Source organism: Panthera tigris, chromosome B3 (assembly GCF_018350195.1).
Source record: "Panthera tigris isolate Pti1 chromosome B3, P.tigris_Pti1_mat1.1, whole genome shotgun sequence".
Classification (NCBI taxonomy): Eukaryota; Metazoa; Chordata; class Mammalia; order Carnivora; family Felidae; genus Panthera; species Panthera tigris.
The window spans coordinates 99,789,665-99,815,676 of NC_056665.1; the positions used below are offsets into that span (position 1 = coordinate 99,789,665).

The following is a 26,012-nucleotide window of genomic DNA, read 5'->3' on the forward strand; positions in this document are numbered from 1 at the left end:
TTCCATAGTTGTCTGTTAAGTAAAAAATGGCGTTCCACGAAAAAGTCTAGTTTAGCTCACAAGTCAAACAACCACATAAGTGCTTTTCCTCAAGACTACCACTATACTTCAGTATGCAGCAGAATTGCTTTAAGTGCATGTCTCATGTCATCACGCAGAATTTTTTTTAAGTTTATTTATTTATTTTTGAGAGAGTGAGAGCAAGCATGAGTTGGGGGGGGGGGCGGTGAGGGAGGAAGGGAGAGAGAATTCCAAGCAGGCTCCACACCATCAAGGCAAAGCCTTGAGAGAGTGAGAGCAAGCATGAGTTGGGGAGGGGCGGTGAGGGAGGAAGGGAGAGAGAATTCCAAGCAGGCTCCACACCATCAAGGCAGAGCCCAACGTGGGGCTTGATCTCACAAACCATGAGATCATGACCTGAGCTGAGATCAAGAGTCAGATGCCTAACCAACTAAGCCATAGGCACCCCTCATCACACAGAATTTTAAATAGACACATACTTTAGGTTGATAATTAATAAATATTTTCATTGCTTCATCAAGGATATTCTTAAGTGACACTGACTTTCTTTTTTAATCAGGAATTCATAGTAGTAAAGAATACAATACAGTTTGGGGCCACTGCCTTGCTTTGTACTAAGGCCCAGAAGTTTTCCCTACCATTGCTTTTGTACCATTAGTGAACATATCAACACAGTTGACCCAGGATAAAAAATCAGAAGAGTTTTCAACACTTTGGATATTTCAGTGCCACTTATGTTTCTTCTCAGACATTGACATAAAAGAATACCTTTCTGGATGATTAGTTGATGCTCACACTGGATTATTACAAACAAAATTAGTCCTGCTTCATCAAGTTCAATCATTTACAAGACAAAAATATAAATCTATAGATAAGATATTAAATCTTTGTTTTCAGTTAAATCTTCAAATCAGTTAATTTCTGTACTATTGGAAAATGGCAATGCCATAATTTACTGAATGGACTTCCCCTCCGGCAGGCATTCAGTACTGTCCACTGTGTAAGGCTTTACTGGTTTCTCAGCTACTGTGTGTGCTTTCTCAGCCAGTGCAATATAGTAATATAGCCTGTAAATATTTGAATGGTGTTTTCATTTCTAATTTGGAAAGTTATAAAAACAATTTTTAGTGTTTAAAGTGCTCACCACATCTGCATTTAAATTTCAATTCCTCTTGCTTTTAAACTCTGGTCTCAAAATGACGCTGCAGCCTAACTTGGGCCTTAATATTATTCAGAAATGTTCTGTCATAGAAGACACAACAAGATAAATTATTAACGTTTGTAAAGCCTATTGAAAGATACTTTTCATTACATTTTATTTGATAAAACAAGAAATCAGTTTCATACAGTTCCTTTGAGGTAGTTTCCTTACTTTATTGAGTCAGAGAGTTCTAATCACTTTCCTATTTCTCAGCATCTTAGAGATAAACAGGGAAGTTGTATGTTAAAGATATTTTTTATTGTGGTAAAATATATATAACATAAATTTTACCATTTAATCATTTTTAAGTGTATAGTTCAGTGGCATTAAGTACATTCATATTGTTGTACAACCATTGCTGTCTATCTCAAGAACATTTCATTATCCCATAGTGAAACTCTGTATCCATTAAAAAAAATAATTTCCTATTCCTGAGACAATAATCCATTCTTAAATATTAAAAAAATATGTTTTCATTTTAGAGTAAAATAAGATTAATTTTTAATATGAGTTTAATATCAAATTTCAAATTTTTTAAAGTTTTTGAAGAAAGTTCTTAAATATTGTAAAACAAATCTGTCAGGTATACCAATTCTTATTGTCTTTCCATGGAGGTACAAGGATTTCAAAATAACTACTTACCGGATGATAATGGAGTTTCAGCAGGTATAACCAAAGAAACCTAGTAAGAGGCCAGTAAAAGTAGGAAAACAGTCTGAGTTCATCTCTGAAAATGCACATATTTATACCCTAATTCTATTATATCAGGAATTCTATAAAACACAAGAATATACATGCATATAAAGTGTTGACATCATCCCTTATCATGTAGCCTCTGGAAAACTCTGCTGTACATCCAAAAGAGAATTAGAGTACAATAAGTAAATAACATCTTAGTATTTTTTTTATCAGTTTGATTTTGATCTTTAAGGTCCCTGGACCACACTTTAAGAACTGCTACCCTAGAGCAACCACTTAAAGTGAAAACAAAACAAAACAAAACAAAAACTGGAAAAGTATAGTTAAAAATCCAATAGATAAGTTAAATCCTAAAAAATATTCAATTAACCCAAAAAAACACAGGAAGTAATAGATAGAGGAAAAACAAACACCAACAGCAAAACACAAGCAGAAGCAAACAGAAAACAAATAGTAAAATGTAAGATTTAAATCCAAACATATCACCAATTATATTAAATGTTAATGGACTAAACATTCCCATTAAAAAATAGAGATGTTCAAAATGGCACTTTAAATATAAAAAAAAGATATGTCAAAAATAAATAAGTGGGAACTATAATATACTATGCATTCAGTAAGCATAAGAAGGCCCTTTAATATCAGATAAGATAGATCTAAAAACCAAGTATTACCAGATATAAAAAGATACCTTTCATCAGGAAGCAAAGAATATTAGCAAATATAAGAGGTATATTTCATCAGAAAGACATAAAAATTATAAATGGGTACATGAAGCCAAAAATAGTAGGAAATAAAGCAGAAAAAAAGATTTACCAAAATAGTGAAAAATAAAAGGGGGGAATTTGTACAATTATAGTTGGAGATTTTATTGCCCCCCCCCAACAATTGATAAAACAGTCAGTACAAAAAATCTGAACAGCAATACCAACACCCTTGAGCTAACTGACTCTCAGTAACTGGAGAGTACACATTCCTTTCAATTGAGCATGGAAATGGTCATCAAAATAAACCATACAAGGCACCATAATAAAAGTATCAATACATTCAAAAGAATTGGAATCAAAGAATGTTTTCTAGCATAATGCAATTAAATATCAGTAATATGATATCTAAAAAAAATCCAAATATTTAAAAATTATAATTCTAAATAACCCATAAGAAAAGGAAGAAATCACAAGGGAAATTAGAAAACATTTCATATGGAAGGATAACAAAATACAATACATCAAAATTTGTGGGATACTGCTAAAATAGTGCTTGAAGAGAAAAATATATCTTTAAATGCTATATTAGAATGGAAGAAAGATATAAAACTATGGCCTAAGATTTCACCTTAGAAACTATGGGGGAAACTAGGACAAAGTTAAAAAAAAAAAAAAGAAGAAGTAAGTCCAAAGCAAGTAGAAGGACTGAGGGACTGAGATAATAAAGATAAGAATAGAAATCAGTGAAACAGAAAATAAACAATAGAAAAATTAAAGCCAAAAGTTAATTCTGTGAATAGATGAACAAATTTTATGTACGGAAACAAGCAGAGTGAAGATACAAATTCCCAATATCATGAATGAAAGAGGGAATATCACTGTAGATCTTAATAGGCATTAAAAGAAAAATGAAGGAATATTATGAACAGCTTTTTGTGAGTAAATTTGACAACTTAGAGGAAATGGACAGATTGCTTTAAAAATACAATGTAACAAATTGGTAGAAGATAAAATATTAGTTTTGAATTGCCCTATATTTATTAAAAAAATTTTGATTTGTTATCAGAAATTTCCGTCAAAGAAAACTCTAGGCCAAGATGGTTTCACTGGTTAATTTTATCAAATCTTTAAAGATAATACCAATATTAAACTCTTTTGAAAATATAAAAGGAAAGAACTCTTTCCAACATATTTTATAAGGACAGCATTACTGTGATACCAAACTTGACAAAAATATTACAAAGCACTTAAACGTTAAAAAAAAATTATTTAAAAAAAAAAAAAAAACAAAAAGGGGCGCCTGGGTGGCTCAGTCGGTTAAGCGTCCGACTTCAGCTCAGGTCACAATCTCGCGGTGCGTGAGTTCGAGCCCCGCGTGGGGCGCTGGGCTGACGGCCTGGAGCCTGGAGGCTGCTTCCGATTCTGTGTCTCCCTCTCTCTCTGCCCCTCCCCATTCATGCTTTGTCTCTCTCTGTCTCAAAAATAAATAAACGTTAAAAAAAAATTATTTTAAAAAAAATATTACAAAGCACATAAAAGCTACAATACTTAAAGACTCAGAATCTAAGCAATATGTAAAAAGGAAAAGATATTATAAACAGGAAGAGTTTATCCCAGGAATGCAACATTGGTTTCACATTGAAAATCAAATCAGTTTAATTCACTCATTCGGAGAACAAAGGGAAAAAATAAATGTGTAATAATTTGAATAGATGTAGAAAAAACATTTGATAAAATTCAGCACCCTCCATGACTTAAAAAAACACGGAACTCTCAGCTAATAGGGTATACAAGAAACAATCCTCTATCTGATAAAAAGCATCTATAAAAAACCTTCCAGGGGCGCCTGGGTGGCGCAGTCGGTTAAGCGTCCGACTTCAGCCAGGTCACGATCTCGCGGTCCGTGAGTTCGAGCCCCGCGTCAGGCTCTGGGCTGATGGCTCAGAGCCTGGAGCCTGTTTCCGATTCTGTGTCTCCCTCTCTCTCTGACCCTCCCCCGTTCATGCTCTGTCTCTCTCTGTCCCAAAAATAAAATAAAAAAATAAAAAAAATAATAATAATAAAAAAAATAAAAAAATAAAAAACCTTCCATCAATATCATACTTAAAGTATTGTTTTGCCCCTAGGATTGGAAACAAAGAAAGAGTGCCCATTCTCACCATTTCTATTCAATATTCCAAGAAAACAAGAAACAAAAAGTATAAAATTGGAAATAGAAAAGTAAAACTGTCTACTTAACAGAATTGCTTTTGTAGAGCATCTTAAAGAGTCTGCTAAATAACTACTAGAATTCATGAGTGAATTTAGCAAGTTCTCAGGATACAAGGTCAAAATGCAAAATTATTGTGTTTTTATATATACCAAGAGCAGTCAATTAGAAGATAAAATTCAAATCACATTTATGTTAGCATCAAAAAACAAAATACTTAGGAACAAAATTTCCAAGGCACCTGGGTGGCTTAGTTGGTTAAGCATCTAACTTTTGATTTCTGCTCAGGTCATGATCTCATGGTTCATGAGATTGAGTCCTGCATCAGACTCTATGCCGACAGCATAGAGTTTCTCTCTCTCCTTTTCTCTCTGCCCCTCCCCCGCTCACACTCATGTTCTCTCTCAAAATAAATAAATAAACTTAAAAAAAAAAAGAAACAAATTTTCCAAAAAAAAACCAAGCAATATCTCTGTACTTAAAACTACAAAATATTACTGGGAGAAATTAAAGAAGACTATAAATCAATGAAGACTATTGTTCATGGATTAGAAGATGCAGTATTGTTAAGATGGCAATTCTTCCCAAATGATTTACAGATTCAAAGCGATCCTAATCATAATTCTACGATGTGGTTTTTAAAAATAGAATTTGGCAATTTTATTCTAAAACTTATATGGAAACTCAAAGGACCTAAAAATACATTTAAAATGGTGCATTCTAATAAAACTTTGTACTATGATGAAAGTATTCTATACCTGCATTGTTCAGTATGGTAGCTAGCCATATGTGACTATTGAGCACTTGAAAAGTAGCTATTGTGACAGAGGATCTGATCATTTAATTTAATTTAAGTGTAAATAACCAAATGTGGCTAATGGCTATTGTATTGAACAATGCAGAAAGAAACACTGAAAAAGCAGGGGACTACATGGCTTTGAAATTTAGGATACAGCTACAATAATTAAAACACTATGCTACTGGCATAAAAGAGGCAAACAGATCAATGGAACAGAATAGAAAGCCTAGAAATCAATCCACATATATAAGGTCTTCTGATTTTTGACCAAGGTGCTAAAGCAATCCAAACGGAAAAGGAAACCTTTTTAACTAATGAGGTTGGAAAAACTGGATATCCATATGAAATAAAATGAAGCCCAACTCCATCTCATACTATAACGCACATAAAAATATTTCAAAATGGATGATAGACCTAAATGTAAATGAAAAAATTCTAAAACTTCTGAAAATAAACACCAAAAAGTATCTTTACAACTTGGGCATAGGCAAAGATTTCTTAGGTCATAGAGTAATCAGAAGGAATAGATTGACGAATTAGACTTAATTAAATTTTAAATTTCTCATCCAAAGAAAAGACTAATAAAATGCAAAAGCAAGCCACAGACTTCAAGAAAATATTTGCATATTTCTGACAAAGGACTCATTTCCAGCATATATAGAGATCTCTTACAACTCAATAATAAAAAAAAAGACAACCGAATTTAGAAGTGGACAATGATATGAATAGATTTTTCACAAAGAAGATATACAAATGGCCAATAAACAAAATGTCATTAGTCTTCATGAAATGCAAATTAAAACAAAAATGAGATACTACCACACAACCATCAGCATGCTAAAATTAAAAAGATTGAAAACCCCTAATGTTGTCTAGGATGTAGAGCAACTGGAACTCTCATACTTTGTTGGAAGTATAAAATTATACATCCATTTTGGAAAGAGATCAGGCAATTTCTTATACAGCTGAATTTATACCAACCATACCACCCAGTAATTCCATTCTTAGGTATTTACCCCAAAGAAGTGAAAACATATGTCCACAGAAAGATGTATATAAGAATATTTATAGAAACTATCCATCAACAGAAAAAATTGTCATATAAACAATCTCATATAATTATTAAGTGGAATTAGTGTGATTAACTATCCTGGTTTCTCTGGGACTGAGAAGTTTTCTGGGACTTTCAGAGCTAAAACTAGGAAACTCTTAAGCAAATCAGGGCCAGTTAGTCATTCTAATTATCCACCTCAGCAATACAAAGACCATAGAATTACTAAAACATCCAACAACATGGGTGAAGCACAAAACATTATGCTGAGTGAATGAAGTCTACAAAAGAGTTCATATTCTATGGTCCTCTTTATAGGAAGTTCAGAACTAAGGTGTGGCAAAAACAGAAGCAGGAGAGTATACATCTGAGGGTTTGGCTGATGGGGAAGGGGTGCGAGGGAACTTTCTGGAGTGATGGTAATGCTCTCTATTTTGGTAGAAATGTGGGTTACACTGGTGTATACATTTGTCAAAACTTAGTGAATGGTAATTTGAAGTTTCTGCATATCTACATTTTAAAAATACCTGTAAACAAATATTGAACTCTAGCTAATGACATGCATACCAATGTGTTAATAATATGCATACTGAAGTGAGGTGTGACTCTTCTTTCCTTGTGTGGTATGGAATTTCTAAAAAAAGTGGTGTAGATGTTAGAGATGGAAGAAGGGAGAATAATACCTTGAGGATTGCTTCTGAGTGGAATTGTCTGTTATTGACTCCATTCATTTTAGAAAGATTTTCTTTAACTTTTTGACAACAGCTTCCATGTTGCTGAATCCATTTTTCTGTTTTGTTTTGTAATCCTGTGTTTTGCAGGAAGAATCTTACTTTGCTTTCTAAATCAGTGAGCTTCTTTCATTGTTATATATATGTAATCTAGCTGTAATTTTGTTTTATTAATTGCCTCAGTGTTATTGACTCTTTGCTAACTTTTCTCACAACCTTTTTTTTTTTTTTGGCTTTTATAGTATTTACAAGTATAAGCAAAATATCTCCATATTATGTCTTTTAGTAGTCATTTTATTTCTCCAGAAAGTTACTTAGGATTATTTTAAAGGATGGCAGTGCTTACAACATTCTAACTTCTTGTTATCTAATGTTTCTTTAATACTATAGTACTTTTAAAATTGGTTCTGGATTGGCTTTAGATTAGCTTCTGTTTAATGTTTTTTTTTTTTTATATTTTGAAGAGAGAGAGAGACAAGGCATAGGCAGGGGAGGGGCAGAGAGAGAGGGAGACACAGAATCCGAAGCAGGATCCAGGCTCTGAGCTGTCAGCACAGAGACTGACACGGGGCTGGAACCCACAAACCCTGAAATCACAACCTGAGCAGAAGTCGGATGCTTAACCAACTGAGCCTCCCAAGCACCCCTAGATTAGCTTTTTTATTAACAACTTTTTTGGGTATTCGCAAAAATAAAAATGTACACTGTAGAAAACTTTAGCCTTGATTTTAGAAAATTTTAATCTTGTTAGGGTTTTACTTGTTTTCACGCATACTTTTTGTTATGGTAATGAGGTAGGTCAAAAGAGTACTCTCAGCACCTGGGTGGCTCAGTCGGTTAAGTGTCCGACATGGGCTCAGGTCATGATCTCCCATTTTGTGAGTTTGAGCCCCATGTTGGGCTCTGGGCTGATAGCTCAGAGCCTGGAGCCTGCTTTGGATTCTGTGTCTCCCTCTCTCTCTGCCGCTCACCTGCTTGTTTGTGTGTGCTCTATCTCTCAAAAATAAATAAAAAATTTAAAAAATAAGAGGGTACTCTCAACATCTTTCAAGGTATCTTTTATCTTTTAGTTCTCCTTCTTCTTATATACCTCTAAAATGTGTTGTTCTTATAAAGAAGTCAGTTATAATAATGGTTCTTAATCCTACCAAACCCAGTGCACGCTTCTAATAAGGTTTTTTTTTTTAGTTTATTTATTTATTTTTGAGAGAGAGAGAGAGAGAGGGCACACATGTACATGGGAGAGGGGCAGAGAGAGAGGGGAGAGAGAGAATCCCAAGCAGGCTCCTTGCTGTCAGTGCGGAGCCTGATGCAGGGCTCAAACCCATGAACTGAGATTGTGACCTCAGCCAAAATCAAGAGTTGGATGCTCAACGGACTAAGCCACCCAGGCACCCCTCTAATAAGTACTTTTTTTTTTCTTTAACGTTTATTTATTTTTGAGACAGAGAGACAGAGCATGAACGGGGGAGGGGCAGAGAGAGAGGGAGACACAGAATCTGAAACAGGCTCCAGGCTCTGAGCTGTCAGCACAGAGCCCCACGCGGGGCTCGAACTCACAGACCGTGAGATCATGACCTGAGCCGAAGTCGGACGCTCAACCGAGTGAGCCACCCAGGTGCTCCTCTAATAAGTACTTTTAATAATTTTTTTCTATCCTGAAATTAATAGATTATTTTAATCTACCTACACACATAACCAAAAACTGAATGTAAGTGCCCTTAATATAAAGAGGAAATAAAAGGAAAGTAATTAACAACTATTTCAATATGTAAATTTAGGGGCATGATATACTAGTCAGATGCTTGTTATCTCTACACAGAAACCTAATGGGACAGCTACAATGCAGTGGATCTTTTTGGCAGTTGTGTCACTTCTCAGAATAATGTTTTGGTTTTTTGGGGTTTTTTTTCGGCATGAATATATTTTTTTTTAATTTTATTTTTTTAAATTTACATCCAAATTAGTTAGCATATAGTGCAACAATGATTTCAGGAGTAGATTCCTTACTGTCCCTTACCCAATTAACCCATCTCCCCTCCCACAACCCCTGCAATAACCCTCTGTTTGTTCTCCATATTTAAGAGTCTCTCATGAGGGGGACAAAACATCAGAATAATGTTTTTAATGCATAAGATAAATAGGATTACAAAGGAAACCAATTGTATTGAAATACAGACCCCATGTTAAGAATCCCTGCAACTCCATTGGGTGTGAGTACTAAATTGTGAGTGAGTACTAAATTATAAGAGTTTTCTATTTGGGGAAACAATGGAAGCCTCGATATTAAAATGTTATTGATTCAAAAGTGCATTTGAGTGCCTACATCATTTTGTCGTCAACATAATGACATCAATAGGGATTAACTAACATCAGCTCTCTAATAGAATGAAGCAAATAACATAAGAGCTGTATTTCTATTCTAATTTTGTATCTCATTGGAAACCAAGTGTATGAAATGGAATAATGCTTCTATTTCCCATACTTTTCTCATTAGGACTAAACTACCTCTCTGATTAATATCAATTTTGCCAACTTATTTCTTCATATTACTTAGGGGAGTAGGGTAACCTTGGCAGGACAAAATCTTCCTCCAGCTACCATTGGGCAAGTTGGCAAATAATTTATCTGTATTAATAGGGTAATTTAAACCCAAGTGGTTCTGAGAATAGGAATCATAAAGCAGGATAATCAAGAGTTTGTTTCAACAGGTGCTCACTCAGTGTTTTCTAAGAGTGCATTGCAAGAGGTGACCATGTTGTATGTGTATGAACAGCCTGTCATGACAAATGTGCAATGTCATGATGATGAGTTTTATTTCTTTTAGGGTATGTCTCTGTGCCAGACTGTTGTTGTAGGCTCTGTAGTCATTCTCCTCTACTCTTCAAGAGCATGTTACAATTTGGTGGTGATCACCATATCTCAGGATACATTAGAAAGTCCATTTAACTATGGCTGGGATAATCTTTCAGATAAGGTAAGTAGCTACCATGTATTGCTAATCTAATAATTTAATAAGGAAGTTAGCCTTAACTAAGAGAACATTTTAAGTGTTTGACTTACAAACAAACACTTTTATGGAATCTCTAGCTACTAACAGTAATCAGACTTAAAGCTTTATGTATAAAAATCCTCATTTACACGTGTCACTTAAAATCATTAGTGAGAATATTTTCTTTTCTTTTTGCAAATAATACTACTAGTGACATAAACCTACTGTTCATAAACCTATCTTGCTAATTTTTTTCAAGGACAGTGTTTACCTCTAGATAAATGGATTGTCTGTCATTAGCTAGTGAATATATCTTTAACTTGTTAGGATAAAAGTTATTCTCTCAAACCCAAGACCTACATATAATCTAAATATGTGGTTCAGTTTGTTTAAATAATGACTTTTTTGAAAATCTAGTATCATCAGTCATTTTAATGGGAGAGCATTCATAGTTCCTTGGGTGTCCAGGTATTTGCTCCAATAATTCCCAGTACTCTATATTTAACCTCCCAGCACTCTCCATCCCCTACCTAAAAGTGTAGTTTGACATAGCTACCTGTCATATGTTTACATTAACTTAACTTTGTAGTGAATTGAAGACATTCTGGAATACCATTTTATAAGAATTTCAGTTACCATTCTAAAGAAAAGGAATTTTCATATGTGGTTCCAGATGGCAGAATCTCTTCACTCCTTTTGCCATTTCTCTCTCCCAACATCTAGTAGGATAAGCAAACACAATACGAAGTTTAGGCCCAAAGACATATTTTTAAATAGCAGTGGAGCTGAACAATTTGATATGTGACATTTCTCTACAGGTGTAACTCAGTAAGTGCTATTATGTTGCCCATGGAGTAGTTAGAATGAGTAGTCTCTTTTATAACTCTCTTCAGACTTTGGGGCCAAAAAACGAGATCACTCCATTTTATCCATATGTTAAAAATATTTTCATAAATTGATGAATTGAAAAATAGCTTTTTATTCTACTTAACATCAAAGCACATTTTTACATCCTTTAAAGGATATGAAACCACAAAATATGGAAAATTGGAGATTTATGTGCCTGTGGTTGATGTGTTTTCAATTACCCTACCTGACGCAAGTTAATTGTGGAGGGTGACTGCTTACACATCAGACAGACTTAAACATTGCTCTGTCACACTCTGTTTACAGGCTCATCTAGAAGATGTGAGTGGAGAAGAGTATGTAGTATTTGGAATGGTCCTCTTTCTGTGGGAACATGTCCCAGCATGGTCTGTGGTACTCTTTTTCCGGGCGCAGAGACTAAACCAGAATTTGGTATGACATCATAAGATTCCCCAATGCCTGTTGCCCTTATCTTTAAAAACAGTGGAACATTTATATTGATTTTCTATTTTTGTCAAAGTTTAACACTAAAAAGCATTCTAGATCTCATCCTTCTTTCTTAGTTGGAAAGTAAATCTTCATATGTTAATATTTTGTTCACAGGCACCTGCTGGCATGATAAATAGTCACAATTACAGTTCCAGAGCTTACTTTTTCGACAACCCAAGACGATATGATAGTGATGATGACCTGCCAAGACTGGGAGGTTCTAGAGAAGGAAGGTAGGTGTTCAGGACAAGCACTGAATACATCGAAAAGGAACAAACTGAAGCTTCGGGGCTAGTACTGAATACATTGAAAAGGAACAAACCTAAGCTTTTTAAACATTTTTTAATGTTTATTGATTTTTGAGAGAGAGAGAGAGAGCATGAGTAGGGGAGGGGCAGAGAGTGAGAGACGGAGACCCAGAATCCAAAGCAGGCTCCAGGCTCTGAGCTGTCAGCACAGAACCCGACGTGGGGCTCAAACTCAGGAACTGTGAGATCATGACCTGAGCCTGAACTGTGAGATCATAACCTGAGCCGAAGTCGGAGGCTTAACCAAGTGAGCCATCGAGGTGCCCCAAGAACAAACCTAAGCTTTGACCCAAATATGTAAAAAGTGATTTGGTGATATACGTCAATAAATAAGATAATTTAAACCAGACCTTAGAGCAGTAGATGCTACACTTATAGTGGAACCTATACTATAAAAAACTATCATCTGACTCTAATGTTACCTTTATTTGAGAAATGCCTTTGGGAGTAAAATGGTACCATCTTATTTCAGGATCCCATGTTGCTTCAAAGCTGGCAGAAGTTAGTAAGTAGGGAAGGAATACAATTAGAGTGATGTATATGTTTCCTTATCTGTAGTGCTATTCAAAGCCCACAGGAAAACCCTAGATTAACCTTTTGGGAATCTTAGATGCTATAGGAAATCTTCTTGTGTCCTTCTTACTCTAAAATCACTGCAACTCCATACTATTAGCTGTGTATCAGGGCAAAGTGAAAAGCTAAAAGCATACCTCCATAATACTTTGAGCTTGATATAACATTTTCTGTAATTCTCATTTCATCTGGACAATTTACTTAACCTGTTTTTTTTCAGCCTGTTTTTCACCTATAAAATGGGGATAACAGAATTTATCTAATAGGATTGTTGTAAAAATTAAATAAGGTATGTGTGTGTATACATTACTTCATGTATATACACAGAAGCATGTCTTACAAGAGCCTAGTCCATAATAAACAGCACTATATTATCATCTGATAATCAAGTTCTAATTCTGACGTATTTATTCTTTTGTAATATGTGATATAAAATCAAGGATATTAGGTAAAAGTCATTACATTTTGTAGAAAGCCATCATATTACTTGGCAAAGAATATACTCAATATTTGAATACTGTATTATGAAATTCATTGAACACTAAAAATGCCAATGTGACTTACATCCTGATCACACTCCTATCACTTTTTTGCCTTTTCTTGTTGCAGTTTATCAAATTCGCAAGGTTTGGGCTGGTATGGCACCATGACTGGGTGTGGCAGCAACAGCTATACAGTCTCTCCCCACCTGAATGGACCTATGACAGACACTGCTCCTTTGCTCTTTACTTGTAGCAATTTAGATATGAGCAATCACCATAGCTTGTATGTAACACCACAAAACTGACAGCATTACCGAGCCGTGATTCTTCCATTGTTTCTCATGAACGTGTATATTCGATGTGTTTAAATGCCATCTACATAAACATTCCATTATCTGTTGCACCTGAAAACACAGCCTGGAAATGTGGTTCAGCAGAGAACACACCTGTTACTTTTGACTTCTTCATAGCAAAATGAAGTAAAATGGGAAGTTTGGAGTGGGAGAAAAGAAGGATTAGATCTTAAGGCACTTGATGGCTGCAAACATCCTGACTTTGGAACATCAAATGCATATTTGCATATTTGCACTTTTATCTTTGTTCTGAAAGAGTACACTGCAGTCCCCAAAGTCACACTCTAGGGTTCACACTAGGATATTATATTGTACACATAATTAGGAGGCAATTTCCCCATGAAAATCAAAGCCTGTATATTCAGTGGTATATTCTATGTGGAATTCTTACCCAATAAAAATTTTACAGTGTGAACAGTGTGCAGGATTAAGGTATAACAACGTACCATTCTTTTTAAAAATCTACTTAAAAATATGTGATCACTGAAGATAGTTCTTTTAAGCATGATTGTAAAATACCAACCAAAATTATTCCATCATTTTTTTTAAACGACAGAGTAATCCTTTACAATGATGACCAGCAGTGTTCTTTGGAAAGCCACAGTCATTTCTTCAAGAAGAAAGTATACCGGTGAAAATGATGTGGCTACTTTGAGTAGAATTGGTCAAGTGATCATTTTGTATGATTAAGATATATTATAGTAGTTTAAGCATGGCTCTTCAAGAAAGCAATAGTGATTTTTGCATAGGGAGATTTGGGTAGAAACTTCTTGGGACTAAACACATTTACAGATGCATTTAAGAATTATTCATAAAATGTACAATTCTAAGTTAAAACATGAATACATTTTCAAAAGCATCTGATTTGGCTGAACAAGATACAGCTGATTGTACCTATTGAATCAGGATTGTCCTCAGGTAAATTAAGTCATGATACATTATTGCAGTAAACTCAAGTGCAATACTTTGTAAGACATATAATTCCTCCTTTAGTTTTCCCATTTTTATATCTTGTATATGGGCAAAGCCAGATTAAATTTAATTCAAATTAATTCCAGCACTAGACTAAATAAGAAAACTGATGTACTAACTAGGTAAGTACAAAACCAGTGTTTAACAATATTGGAATACTTCTAGAATTATATTAAAACTGTCTTGAATGTCCTATCCCAAATCTAAAAATATATATATATGGTAGGCTAAGGTAATAAAGGATTTTAAAATGCACTTTCTACCAGTATCTATATGGAAAGAAGTAGATGCTGAATACCTCAAGATGCCAAGGGAACGGGCAACATTGGGAAGTTGTCACAATTGTGCTTAAAGATAACTGGCTACATACAGTTGTCTGCTGATCTATTTCTTCAGAACTGCAACTAATACAACTGTCCTGTTCTGTCTTTTGACTAGAAAGTTATGTTTTATTTCTACTATCATTTAAAATACCTTTCAGGGTTTTAATAATTGCTTATTCGGTGATTTCATAAGAGTATAACAGGAATAAATGAAATTTTTAATGCTTTTGATCTTTTGGGAGGCTGGTATACAGCCAAAGAAATTTCTTCTTTTTATCATACAAAATGACTTTGAACTCAATCAGAAGCATAAGCCTATAGTGACAAATGTTACCTTGGGTCTGTTTTAAATTCTCTGATTGTAACCAAATTACTTAAAAATTTATAGTACAGAAGTTAACCTTGGTATTTACATGACAACATAACATACACTTAACCGGGTATATTTTGATGACAACTTCAGTTCTTAGATTTCTATTCAGAATGCCAAGTATTTATTTTCCTAATAATGTTGAGTATCTAATTACCTAGAACTATCTGAAAAGATGTGTTATCTCTTTTAATCCTTGAGGTTCCAAGTAAATAAGATAAATTTTTTTCTAAGGCCTCCCTACATAGTGTTCCTATTTGACCAGATAAGCAAAGATTACTTTAAAAAAAAAATCCAGATAAAATATCTTGGTTCTTTCAGTGGCATTAGTTGATTCTTCCAAATTTCAGATTTGTAGATTTATTCTTATCACTGACTTAGGGTACCTGAATTCTTGCATTTGTCCCCTCGTACACATCTCCCACAATACATCACCAAAGACAAAGAAAGATAAGCTTCTGGCCCAATTTTTGCTTAAAAATTCCAAAGCACTAGGAGCACTTTAAGTTTGGTCTCGAAAGAAGGAGCTGTTTATGAAATCAAAGGGCTACCGATTCCCTGCTCATCCTGCACTGAAGCACATGATGACAATTTCAAACCTTCCTTTTTGGTTCATTAATTAGAACAGTGAATTTCATTGCTTAAGTGTGTAATTCTACAGTGATTAGCAGTACTTGTTTTTATTGTTTCATTTGGGTGGTCATTAATTTTGAAACTCTTACCACTCAGTGTAGCTGGTTGTAGTTTTATGAAAGATGTAATTTATAGCTAAAGTGGCTTTTTTATGCATAGCTGCCTTTTTTATTGTTTAACAGTGTTTCTCAGCTATACAATCAGTCTCAAACTGGTTGTGAAAGTATAGCTGTGGCCAATGAATGTATTTATTTGTTTCACTAAATTGTAACAAAACACTACTGTTAAAAATAAAAGTGTTTGTGCTTTTATTTGGAGGTCTGGTTTTCTTAAATGTCTCAACTGACGACACTGACTTCTGTCATACAAGCATAAGAACCCTGGTGCTACCAAAGAAAAGAGAAAAATATCAGGAATTACAGATGAAGTTTGCTTTTCGTGAGCTTATATTTATATCTGGACATCGTGTCTCTTAATATTGTACACTAATTTGACATGAACTGGCACACACTTTATTTAAAAATAGCAATATGATTGTGATAGTATGTTTATTCAAATATTTAAGAAAAATCTTTGTAAGGGGCGCCTAGGTGGCTCGGTCGGTTAAGCATCCAACTTCAGCTCAGGTCATGATCTCACAGTTTGTGAGTTGGAGCCCTGTGTGGGGTTCTGTGCTGACAGCTCCGAGCCTGGAGCCTGCTTCAGATTCTGTCTCCCTCTCTTTCTGCCCCTACCCCACTCACGTTGTCTTTCTCAAAAATAAACATCAACAAAACTAATTTTTAAAAAAGTACAATGCTTAAAAAAAATTTTTTGTATGACATGACTTCCAACACCTCTTTCTCTTTGAATTTTAAACAGGAATAAATTTATCTAGCCTGTAATCTTGGGCAGCTAGTCATTGATTACTTGAGAAATTCTTCAGTGATGTTGCCTTTTCCCCCTAAAAGAAGAGTTCTTACTATTTTTTCCATAATAGAATCCCTTTATAATTTGCCAAAACCACACCAAATTTTGAATGCAATTTCAGGAGATTTACTGGCCACCCCCCCTGAAGTCCACAAATCCTTGGGAATCTATTAACTCTTGTTGTAAAGAATATTTGGAGTGAAGGTATGACCTCTAATGCAATAAAGTCATTTTAAAAGCAATTTATTCAACAAACATTTATTAAGGGTTCATATGCCAAAAACTATGCTATGGAGATGCAAAAATGGATAAAGTTCCTTTTCCTGCCCTTAAGGAGCTCACATTCTAGTAAAGGAGGCTTAAAAAAAATACAGTACAATAAGTGACACAGTAGAGGTAGGTTGTAATTACAGTGGTGACATTTAAGAGGAAATTAGACGATCCTCCTTGGGTGAAATAAGGACGATTTCACAGAGACGGGCTCTCTGCTGGCCTCCAGGGAGACACGGGAATTTTCCAGGTGGGGAAGGATGGCTAGAGCACCTGATGCAAAAAGAACAGCACGCATCAAGGTGTGGAGGCCTGATCCTGGCACATTTGAAGAATTAAGTGTTTTATCAGAGCATGGGGGCTGGGGTGGCACTGGAGACACATCAGAGGACCTTGTTAGAGTGCTTCTAGAAAGCCTGCTGTAGCAGCATGGTGGGGCACACGAGGGGAGACAGGCTGAGAATAAGGAGACAGGTTAGTGTAGTGCTCTAGGTTAGAGCAAACAAAAGGGAAAGACAGAGAAATGGAGATAAACTCCACAGCGCTTAGACACCGACTGGACAGGGGAAGATGGAGAGGAGTGAGCCTAGAGAATTAAGATGATGATGGTTCTGAAATTAGCCAGAGTAAGGAACACGGGCATAAGAATCGATTTGGGAGGAGAGTGATTAAGATATACAAGCATCTGTGGAACAACAGTAAAGACATGTAGTAAACAGATGGATTGACAGGTGTGGACTAATAATCAGGATTTAGAAATCATTGAATCAGAATTACTCAAGAGTGAAAAGTGGTGGTGATTAAGGGCAAGAATGAAAGTCAGAGGAATAACATTTAAGGCATTAATCAAAAGAAGCTACAAAGGGAAGTATCCAGGAGTGAAATATAAGAAACCCTGGGGGAGAAAAGGAACCCTGGGACTGCCAACAGTGTCAAATGCAGGAAAACAAAAGTCAAATGGCTTGTGAACTGAACTGTGAATTTATAATTTGAATTTTTGACTTCAAAAGAAGCAATTGTTAGGAACAACAGAGCCAAAAGCAAGATTTTGGTTATGGAGCAAGTGGGAGGTGACAAAGCGATGATGGGAATACTCTTTCAAAACAACTGACTTTAAAAGAGGGCAGGGGCAGGACATGAAAGTTTGAGCAGCATACAGACAAAATTACCATTTAAACCCATCTTCCACATGTTCAGATACTACAAATGTCCTTTAAACTTTTACACATGGCACTTACTCCATACTCCTTTGAGTCTCCAAGAATATTGACTTAATTAGTAAATGTCTTTCTTTTCCTGCCTTATTCAAATGAGGGGTGGGAAGAAAATATGACATATTGTTAAACTTAGCTCTGTGATTATTCATTTAAAATATACTGAATACAAATTCATACATTCATTCAACAAATATGTATTGGGCACCCACTATGTGCTTACTACGTGCTTGGCACTACGCCAGGCTTTAGAAAGGGCACAGAAAAGAAAAAGTATACAGCAGTATAAAATGATATTTCTAAACCATTATATAAATAAATCCTGCTTTATTAATAATGTGACATCTCAACATGATATACCTGCTAAAACGCATAGAGGGCACATCCTTTTGAGGTATAGTTTTTTTCATTCACAATTACCATGTGATCAAAATTCTTATACTTCTTCAAATATTTTTATCATTGAAGGACTGCCACTAATGAAAAGCTCCCGAAATTGGTTAAGTTTTAGGGAGAAAAAGGAAATGAACCTCACATACAAAAAAAATTATACGCCCTATGACTATACATATCAGGCATTAAAAGGGCAACAAACTCAAAAAGAACTTTACAGTGGAACTCAAAATGATTCCTTATTCTCAGGCTTACCGTATGATAGTTCCACTTTTATTTTTTCCTGAAAAAATCATTTAAAAAAATTATTCAGTATTACACACTGAAGTATTTATAAGGCTCAAAGGGCATGATGCCTGAAACGGACTTGCAAATGATTTAGGAAAAAACAGTATATGTCTGTATATATACAGAGAGAGCATGAAAGATGAAGCAAGTGTGAACGATTCGTGAATCTGGGTAAAAGAGTTCTTTGTACTATCCTGGAAACTTTTCTGTAAATTTGAAATCATATAAAAATAAAGAGTTTCCCCCAAATTTTATTCAGCACTAGGTAAAGTATTAGGAGAATAAATATATAAATCTATTCAACTTTTCACAATGTTTAGAAATCCCTTAAGTCTTTGAGTTGGTATTATACCTTTCTAGACACCAAAACGAGCCAATCAAAATAGCAATATAATTCTAAAACAGATTTACTTCATACCAATGTACTTTTTGGGTTGCCAGATAAAACACAGGATTCCCAGTTAAATCTGAATTTTAAACAGGAAATAATTTTTGGTGTAAGTATGTCTCAAATATTGCCTAAAGCAAGCTTACCTTAAAACATTATTCATTTTTTACCTGAAAGTCAAATTTAACTGGGCATTCTGTATTTTTTTTTTTTTCACTAAAGCTGGTAACCCTCAATGTACTGAAAAATTTTAGGCTGTTAATTATGGATTATTCATGAGCCTCCTCAGCATTTTCCTATAAAGCGGTCAACACACCGACCATAGCTTTATTTATATTACATCTTCTTAACACAAAATTCTTGAGAGACTTACAACATTTACTTAGTTTTAACATATATGAATTTGATAATCCTCATTTTATTCAATGTTAAACTTTAAAATTTTTACCACATCAACAAAGTATTACTTTTACTCACAATAATATTGTACACAGACTTAACACAATTAAAAAAAATTGTCTACTTAAAACAATATAATTCTCCTTTTACAAAAGCAGCTTTATATAAAATGTTTGGCTTAAGAATGTCATTGCTCATATGCCTCTGAATGAAATTCCACTCTTTGGCCTTCATAGTCCAGAAACAGGCACATTTCAACTTGTTTTCTGTTTTCTTTAATGAATATTTTGTAACAAATTCCTGAAGTTTTCTAATTCTTTCACACTTGTGGAAATTCTGTAAACAAACAAAAAAATTTCACTCAGAAACGATCATAGATATCTTTTCTGTTATTCAACTCTGCATTTTTTAGAGCACAGAAAAATTTTCAAGTAATTTATTTCAGTAAATTTAAAGATGTATAAACCACGTAGTCAATTTTGACGTACTTGAGTTCTTAATTTGATGTGGTAGAACTAAGATAATATTGCCCTGAAATTAGTTATTTTTAAGTATTGAAAACTTAGTATTAAAGGTTTAAAATACAGATTTATAAAGCACATAAACACTAAAATACTTAGATATTTAAAGTATTCATAAGTATAGTCACATGCTTAGCATTTAAAGTACATAAGTATAAATTACATAAGCATTAAAATATGTAGTTTAAATATGCATAAGTATATGAATAGTGAAACTCATCAATATTCCATATTTAGTAAATACACAAAGAATCAAAGCTTTTGGACTACAAAGAGTGACAATAGTAAATATATGACCAAATTGTTTTCACTACTTTTTATGAAAGTTTGATTATTATTTTGAAGTGTATTTTATTCTGCTCTCCACCATGAAAAAAGTACCATAATTCTCAATGAACTAAAACGTTAAGTTTCTGTGTACTAGAGAATAATTTTGAAGGTCAATTATTTCAAACCCAAAATATTAAATCATATTTTTTTTAAAGTGAAGAAATGTCATCCTTAGAAAATGTTGTTTGTATAAATCTCTGCATTCTCTACAAACAGTAGTCAGCAGGAAATGCATCTATACATAAAGTATAGATGTATAATGTATACATTATAATGTATAAAGTATAATGTAAGTTCCTTATTTCAAGTTTATCTTCCAATCATTTTATAAAAATTATTTTTTTTTTTTTAAATTTTTTTCAACGTTTTTTATTTATTTTGGGGACAGAGAGAGACAGAGCATGAACGGGGAAGGGGCAGAGACAGAGGGAGACACAGAATCGGAAACAGGCTCCAGGCTCCGAGCCATCAGCCCAGAGCCTGACGCTGGGCTCGAACTCACGGACCGCGAGATCGTGACCTGGCTGAAGTCGGACGCTTAACCGACTGTGCCACCCAGGCGCCCCCATAAAAATTATTTTTAAAGAATTATTAACCTTTTCACATAATGGTGAATCCACAATATGGTATATTGTGGTATATATATCCACAAAATATACCTATTTTGAACAACATGATTTTTTCCAGGACCTTCAAAAAATATGTGGGCAGCACAAAAACTACTTTTACATAATTAGAAAAATATACACAAATTCAGTAAAATTTTATGTGAATACTGAATTCTAATCAATAAATTAATCATAATTATAAAAATCAATAGACGAAAGTAAAGAATATCATCTAATGATTGTGTGTGCCTACATTTCATAAGATCACAGAATTCTGTAGTGAAAAAATTTCACTAAAAAGGATATTCCTTACCCGTTTTATCTGAGAGTGTATGTGTTGCACTAGATTTACTTGGCTAACAGAAACAATTTAAGTACATTCAAACTAACCTTCCAAATGCATTAAATAATGATACTATTTCTTGTCGGGTTAGATGGAATTCATAGCTGGGCCCACTTTCTGGCATATTTGCTATCAGTTTCTCAGAAAACAAAATCTTCAGAGCAGTCCCCAAACCCTGTATCTATAATAGAAATAAGAAAAAAAAAAGTCAGAAAATTCTTTGGGTAGAGAATAAATGAAAAATAAGATTGAGCTAGATTTACTTACCTGAAGCTTTCCCCACAGTCGACACTTAAAACAACCAACACAATCCATGATTCTTGAAATATTTCTAAAATGCAGTCGAAAGTCCTCCTGAAAACAATTTAACGAGATTTTATTTATATTTAGCATATAATCAAACACTAAGTGTTTTCTGAGTGCCTTCTATGTGTCCAGCACTGTGCAGGGGACTAAAGGGGATTGAAAAAGGGGAAGAGAATTAAAATCCACATTCATTGAGTACCCCTGCGTACCAGAATCTACATACACAATTTCATTTTAACTTCCCCGCAAATCCAAAAGTAAACGTTATTATAATCTACGTGAATTAAAAAAACAAGGTTCAGAGAGGTTAGGTTGCCTAAACTCCCATGTGTAGGAAACAGCAAACAAAGACCCCTGGCCTGCCTGACTCAGAAACTAAACTATCTGCAAATATACAAAAAGGTAACTGAGTTGAGATGTTTTGCTTTATGTGATTATTAACTATATGTAAATATCAGAAGAAGGGGGACAGGGGTAGAATGGCATCATTTACCAAGAAAGAAAAAAAAGGGGCACCTGGGTGGTTCATTTGGTTAATATCCGACTCTTGTTGGTTTTGGCTCAGATCATGATCTGGCAGTTTGTGAGTTCTAGCCCCTGCCTGGGATTCTCTCTCTTTCCCTCTCTCTCTGCCCTTCCCTCGCTCAAGCTCTCTCCCTTTCTATCTCTTGCTCTCTCTCAAAAATAAATAAATAAATAAGCTTAAAAAAAAAAAAAAAAAGAAAGAGAGAGAGAGGGAGGGAGAAATTTCAAAATCTGGCTTCATAAAAGTTAAAGCTTTGCTTTCCGGTATTAATTAGGTAAAACAATCAGATATTTTATTGTTAATAATATTTTACCATATTTTTATTTTTAAATATATTTATAATTAATATTATCATACAGAAATATACAGAATATAGTGAACATCGAGGTATATGTCACCAATCTTTAAAAGAAACTATCACAATTACCACAGAAACCTCTATGTATGCCTCCAAAGTCCTGTATCCTACTCTCTATAATTATTCTGAATTTGATGTTTATTGTTCCCTTTTTGGTTTTATACTTTTAATATGTAGGTATATATTCTATAACACTATGGTATTACATTGTTTATAATAGGACAAAATTAATCCAGATCATCCAAAAGTAGTATATGTCCTTAAGGAATAAGTAAAAAAAGACAGGAAACCAAGAACACATCCTACTTTTACTCCAATGGAAATTATTAGTTTGCCAAGTGACTCCTCTGTCCTGGACTTGTACTGGAATCCCAAGCTTTAAGCAGGAAATTTGACATACATTTCTGACTGAATATCCATTGTACCAATCAGCCCACAATTTGAGGAGTGTGTAGCACTTCTCTATTTTTAAATGTGACAAACCACATACTGGGCAAAACCAGAAGAGAACAGGACCAATGACTTTAAAATGGGAATAAATCAGCAAAGACTGGAACCCACTTTCAAAGTGTATTCACAATTCATCCTGAGGATACTTCTTCCCTAGATGCTTTATTCAGCTTGAGACTTTGAAGTAGGTGTAATGTACAAAAGATTTTTTTCTAGGATCCCAGATCTTGTATCTTTATTAATATAAATTTTGTATTAATTTAGTATAAAGCCCAAGTCAATAATATTACCATTTGTTAACAATATTCTACATCTGTTTCTGTACCTTTTGCACTGAGTTCAGTAAGAGGTAATCTGAATTTTAAACCTACTTTTTAAAAATATTTACCCAATAATATTACTCTAAGTAAATTTTGGTGATTTAAGATTTCCTTTAAACTTGTGTTTTAACCTTGAATTAAAGAAAAATCACACTTCGGGCGCCTGGGTGGCTCAGTCGGTTAAGCGTCCGACTTCAGCTGAGGTCATGATCACACGGTTTGTGGGTTTGAGCCCCACGTCAGGCTCTGTGCTCACAGCTCAGAGCCTGGAGCCTGCTTCGGATTTTGTGTCTCCCTCTCTCTCTGCCCCTCCCTAGCTTGCACTCTGTCTCTTTCTCTCTCTCAAAAATAAATAAAAACATTAAAAAAAAATTTTTTTTAATCACACTTTTAACAATAACAGCATAGTAAAATTGCTCTAAAGCAGATGTCCCCATCCTATGAAGTGCTGACCTCTGAAGGGCTCAATAATTACAAGGGCCTACAAAATCCATATGTAGACAAGCATTGCCTACATACAGAATAGCTCTCATGTATGCACTATAAATTTCCAAATGAATATAAATACTATGATCAATAAAACACAACTTTTACCTAAAAAGTGTTACCAAATGTATTTTAGCCTTTTGGTAATTATATTGTCATAATCTATAGACACAAAAAATACTAGTCTTATAGGGAGAGCTTAAAGTTTTTGACTTTAGGGACTCACATAGTTGGAAAGGTTGGAAGCCTCTGTTCTAAAAGACTGTGCTTGCTTTTGTAGACACCTAAATTCTGGATTTATCTGGATCTGGATCTATGTTTGTTAATTCAAATACTTGAATATGGCAGCTCTTGAGTAAATCTTTGTATGGCATACACAGAGAGTAAGCATGATTGCTTACAATAGCCAAAATAACATTGCAAAATTAAAGCAAAGCACAATTGCTTATGTGAATTTAATATGCCAGAACCAAATTAATAAGCTAGAAATTTACTACATCAGACCAGGAGAAAATATCTGTGACTTCACAAATATCAATGTCCAATAACCTAAATATATTCCAAAGTTATCTCGGATTAGGAGAATTTATGATCCTTAAAACAACCAGAACCTAAATCACTTATAGATTCTCCTTGTTTATGTATACAGCTTTTAGGTCAGTACTTAAAATTATAGTCAGTGGGTAGAATGAACAAACATGCTGTGGTTACATACCGTAATTTATATTCAGTGAAACCAACTGACCAAAACACAATTCTCACCCAATCCTTAAATGTTTTAAAAGCCTTCAAGTGAGATCCTACTCTATTTTGAGTTGAACACTAAACAATTTTTTCATGCAGTCTTCTATGTCTAACCATACATTGACAGAGTATAAAGCAGATGAGATTTTTTTTGAGAGAGAAGGGGCACAAGTGAGCAAGGGGCAGAGAGAGGGAGGGAGGGAGAGAAAGAGAGAGTGAAAGAGAGAATCCCATGAAGGGCAGAGAGAGAGAGAGACAGAGAAGCATGGCTCACCCCAAGCGGGGCTTGAGCTCACCTGATGTGGGACTTGAACTCACAAACCATGAGATCATGACCTGAGCCGAACTCAGATGTTTAAGCGATTGAATCACCCAGGCGCCCAAGATGAGATTTTAAAATGAATTTATACATACCCGAAACTAATATAACACCCTATATTAATTATAAAAAATAAAACTTAATGTGACTGTTCAAATCCATTGTGTTCACCATAAACTACTTTAAGAAAGTAAACTCTCTGATATTAACAAATTTTCTTGTTTTTTTACTTCTTTATTATAAAAGAATTCAGAAATCTGAATTCTGAAAAAATCCTATTAAACTCCATAGGACATCAAAGATGAGTGTTCCCCCATCCTTAGGAGCCCACTGAGTGGATGCCAGCTCCATGACTCCTAAGTGTCAATGAAGGCAGAGTCAGACACATAGTCAGGGAGAGGGAATGGCTACAGCCATGACCAAAGTACGTTCAATATTTCCACAATGGGAGCGAGACCAATGTGGCATGGAGATGTGTTTCTTCATTTCCCCAGGCCCAGCAAGGAGGCCAGCTCCCCACCCCTACATCTGGCCCATCCTCCAAACAGGTCTTGGGCGGACCCCACTGCCAAGGCCCTAGGGCTTAGCATGTCCATATCGTCCTGAAACCAAAAGGCCAGTGCTCCTTTGGCTCAACCTGTCCCACAGTCACAAGGGCTGATCCACATTGGACATCTCCAAGCCGGAGATAGAACTCTGGGAGACTGCATTTATATGGATCCTGAGACGAACCTTGATGGATAGTCAAAGATGTCATTAAACTTGAAAAAAAAAAAAAAAAAAAAACTGAGTATTTCAGAGTTTTGATAAAATTAAAACATTATGAGAAATATTTCTAATCTGCACAATATAAAAAGAGTTGATGCAAAACAAGCTCCTATAAAACAGCAAGTATACTAAAAATAAGGATGACAGTGAAAATAGTAGAAAAAAGTCTTTTTACAGTATCTTCCCCCTCACTTTTAAGTTCCTGGAAGCTGCCTGGGAAGTTATATAAGCACTGAAGTATGTATTTCTAGCAAGAATGCTTTCAGTAGGAGGTAGATGGGAGGTCAAAAAT

The 26,012-nt window shown here is 34.6% G+C and overlaps 2 protein-coding genes across 3 annotated transcripts in view; one reads left to right on the forward strand and one right to left on the reverse strand.

The window, feature by feature from the left end:
• The window catches only part of GPR137C (G protein-coupled receptor 137C), a 65,772-nt gene extending 49,758 nt beyond the window's left edge, over positions 1-16,014 (forward strand). The window contains exons 4-7 of one of the 2 annotated variants that reach the window (XM_007097609.3): positions 10,246-10,395; positions 11,584-11,709; positions 11,881-11,999; positions 13,257-16,014. In XM_007097609.3, coding sequence (XP_007097671.2) covers positions 10,246-10,395; positions 11,584-11,709; positions 11,881-11,999; positions 13,257-13,434 — 573 coding nt within the window. In that variant the 3' untranslated portion in view covers positions 13,435-16,014. The remainder of the gene's footprint in view (positions 1-10,245; positions 10,396-11,583; positions 11,710-11,880; positions 12,000-13,256) is intronic. The other variant, XM_042989703.1, reaches the window with a different exon arrangement.
• A 3,626-nt stretch (positions 16,015-19,640) lies between these two features.
• Positions 19,641-26,012, reverse strand: part of ERO1A (endoplasmic reticulum oxidoreductase 1 alpha) — a 43,901-nt gene continuing 37,529 nt past the window's right edge. The window contains exons 14-16 of the mRNA XM_007097610.3: positions 21,711-21,797; positions 21,491-21,624; positions 19,641-19,977 (exon numbers count right to left, since the gene is read on the reverse strand). Of these exons, the coding sequence (XP_007097672.2) occupies positions 19,917-19,977; positions 21,491-21,624; positions 21,711-21,797 (282 nt within the window). The 3' untranslated portion in view covers positions 19,641-19,916. The remainder of the gene's footprint in view (positions 19,978-21,490; positions 21,625-21,710; positions 21,798-26,012) is intronic.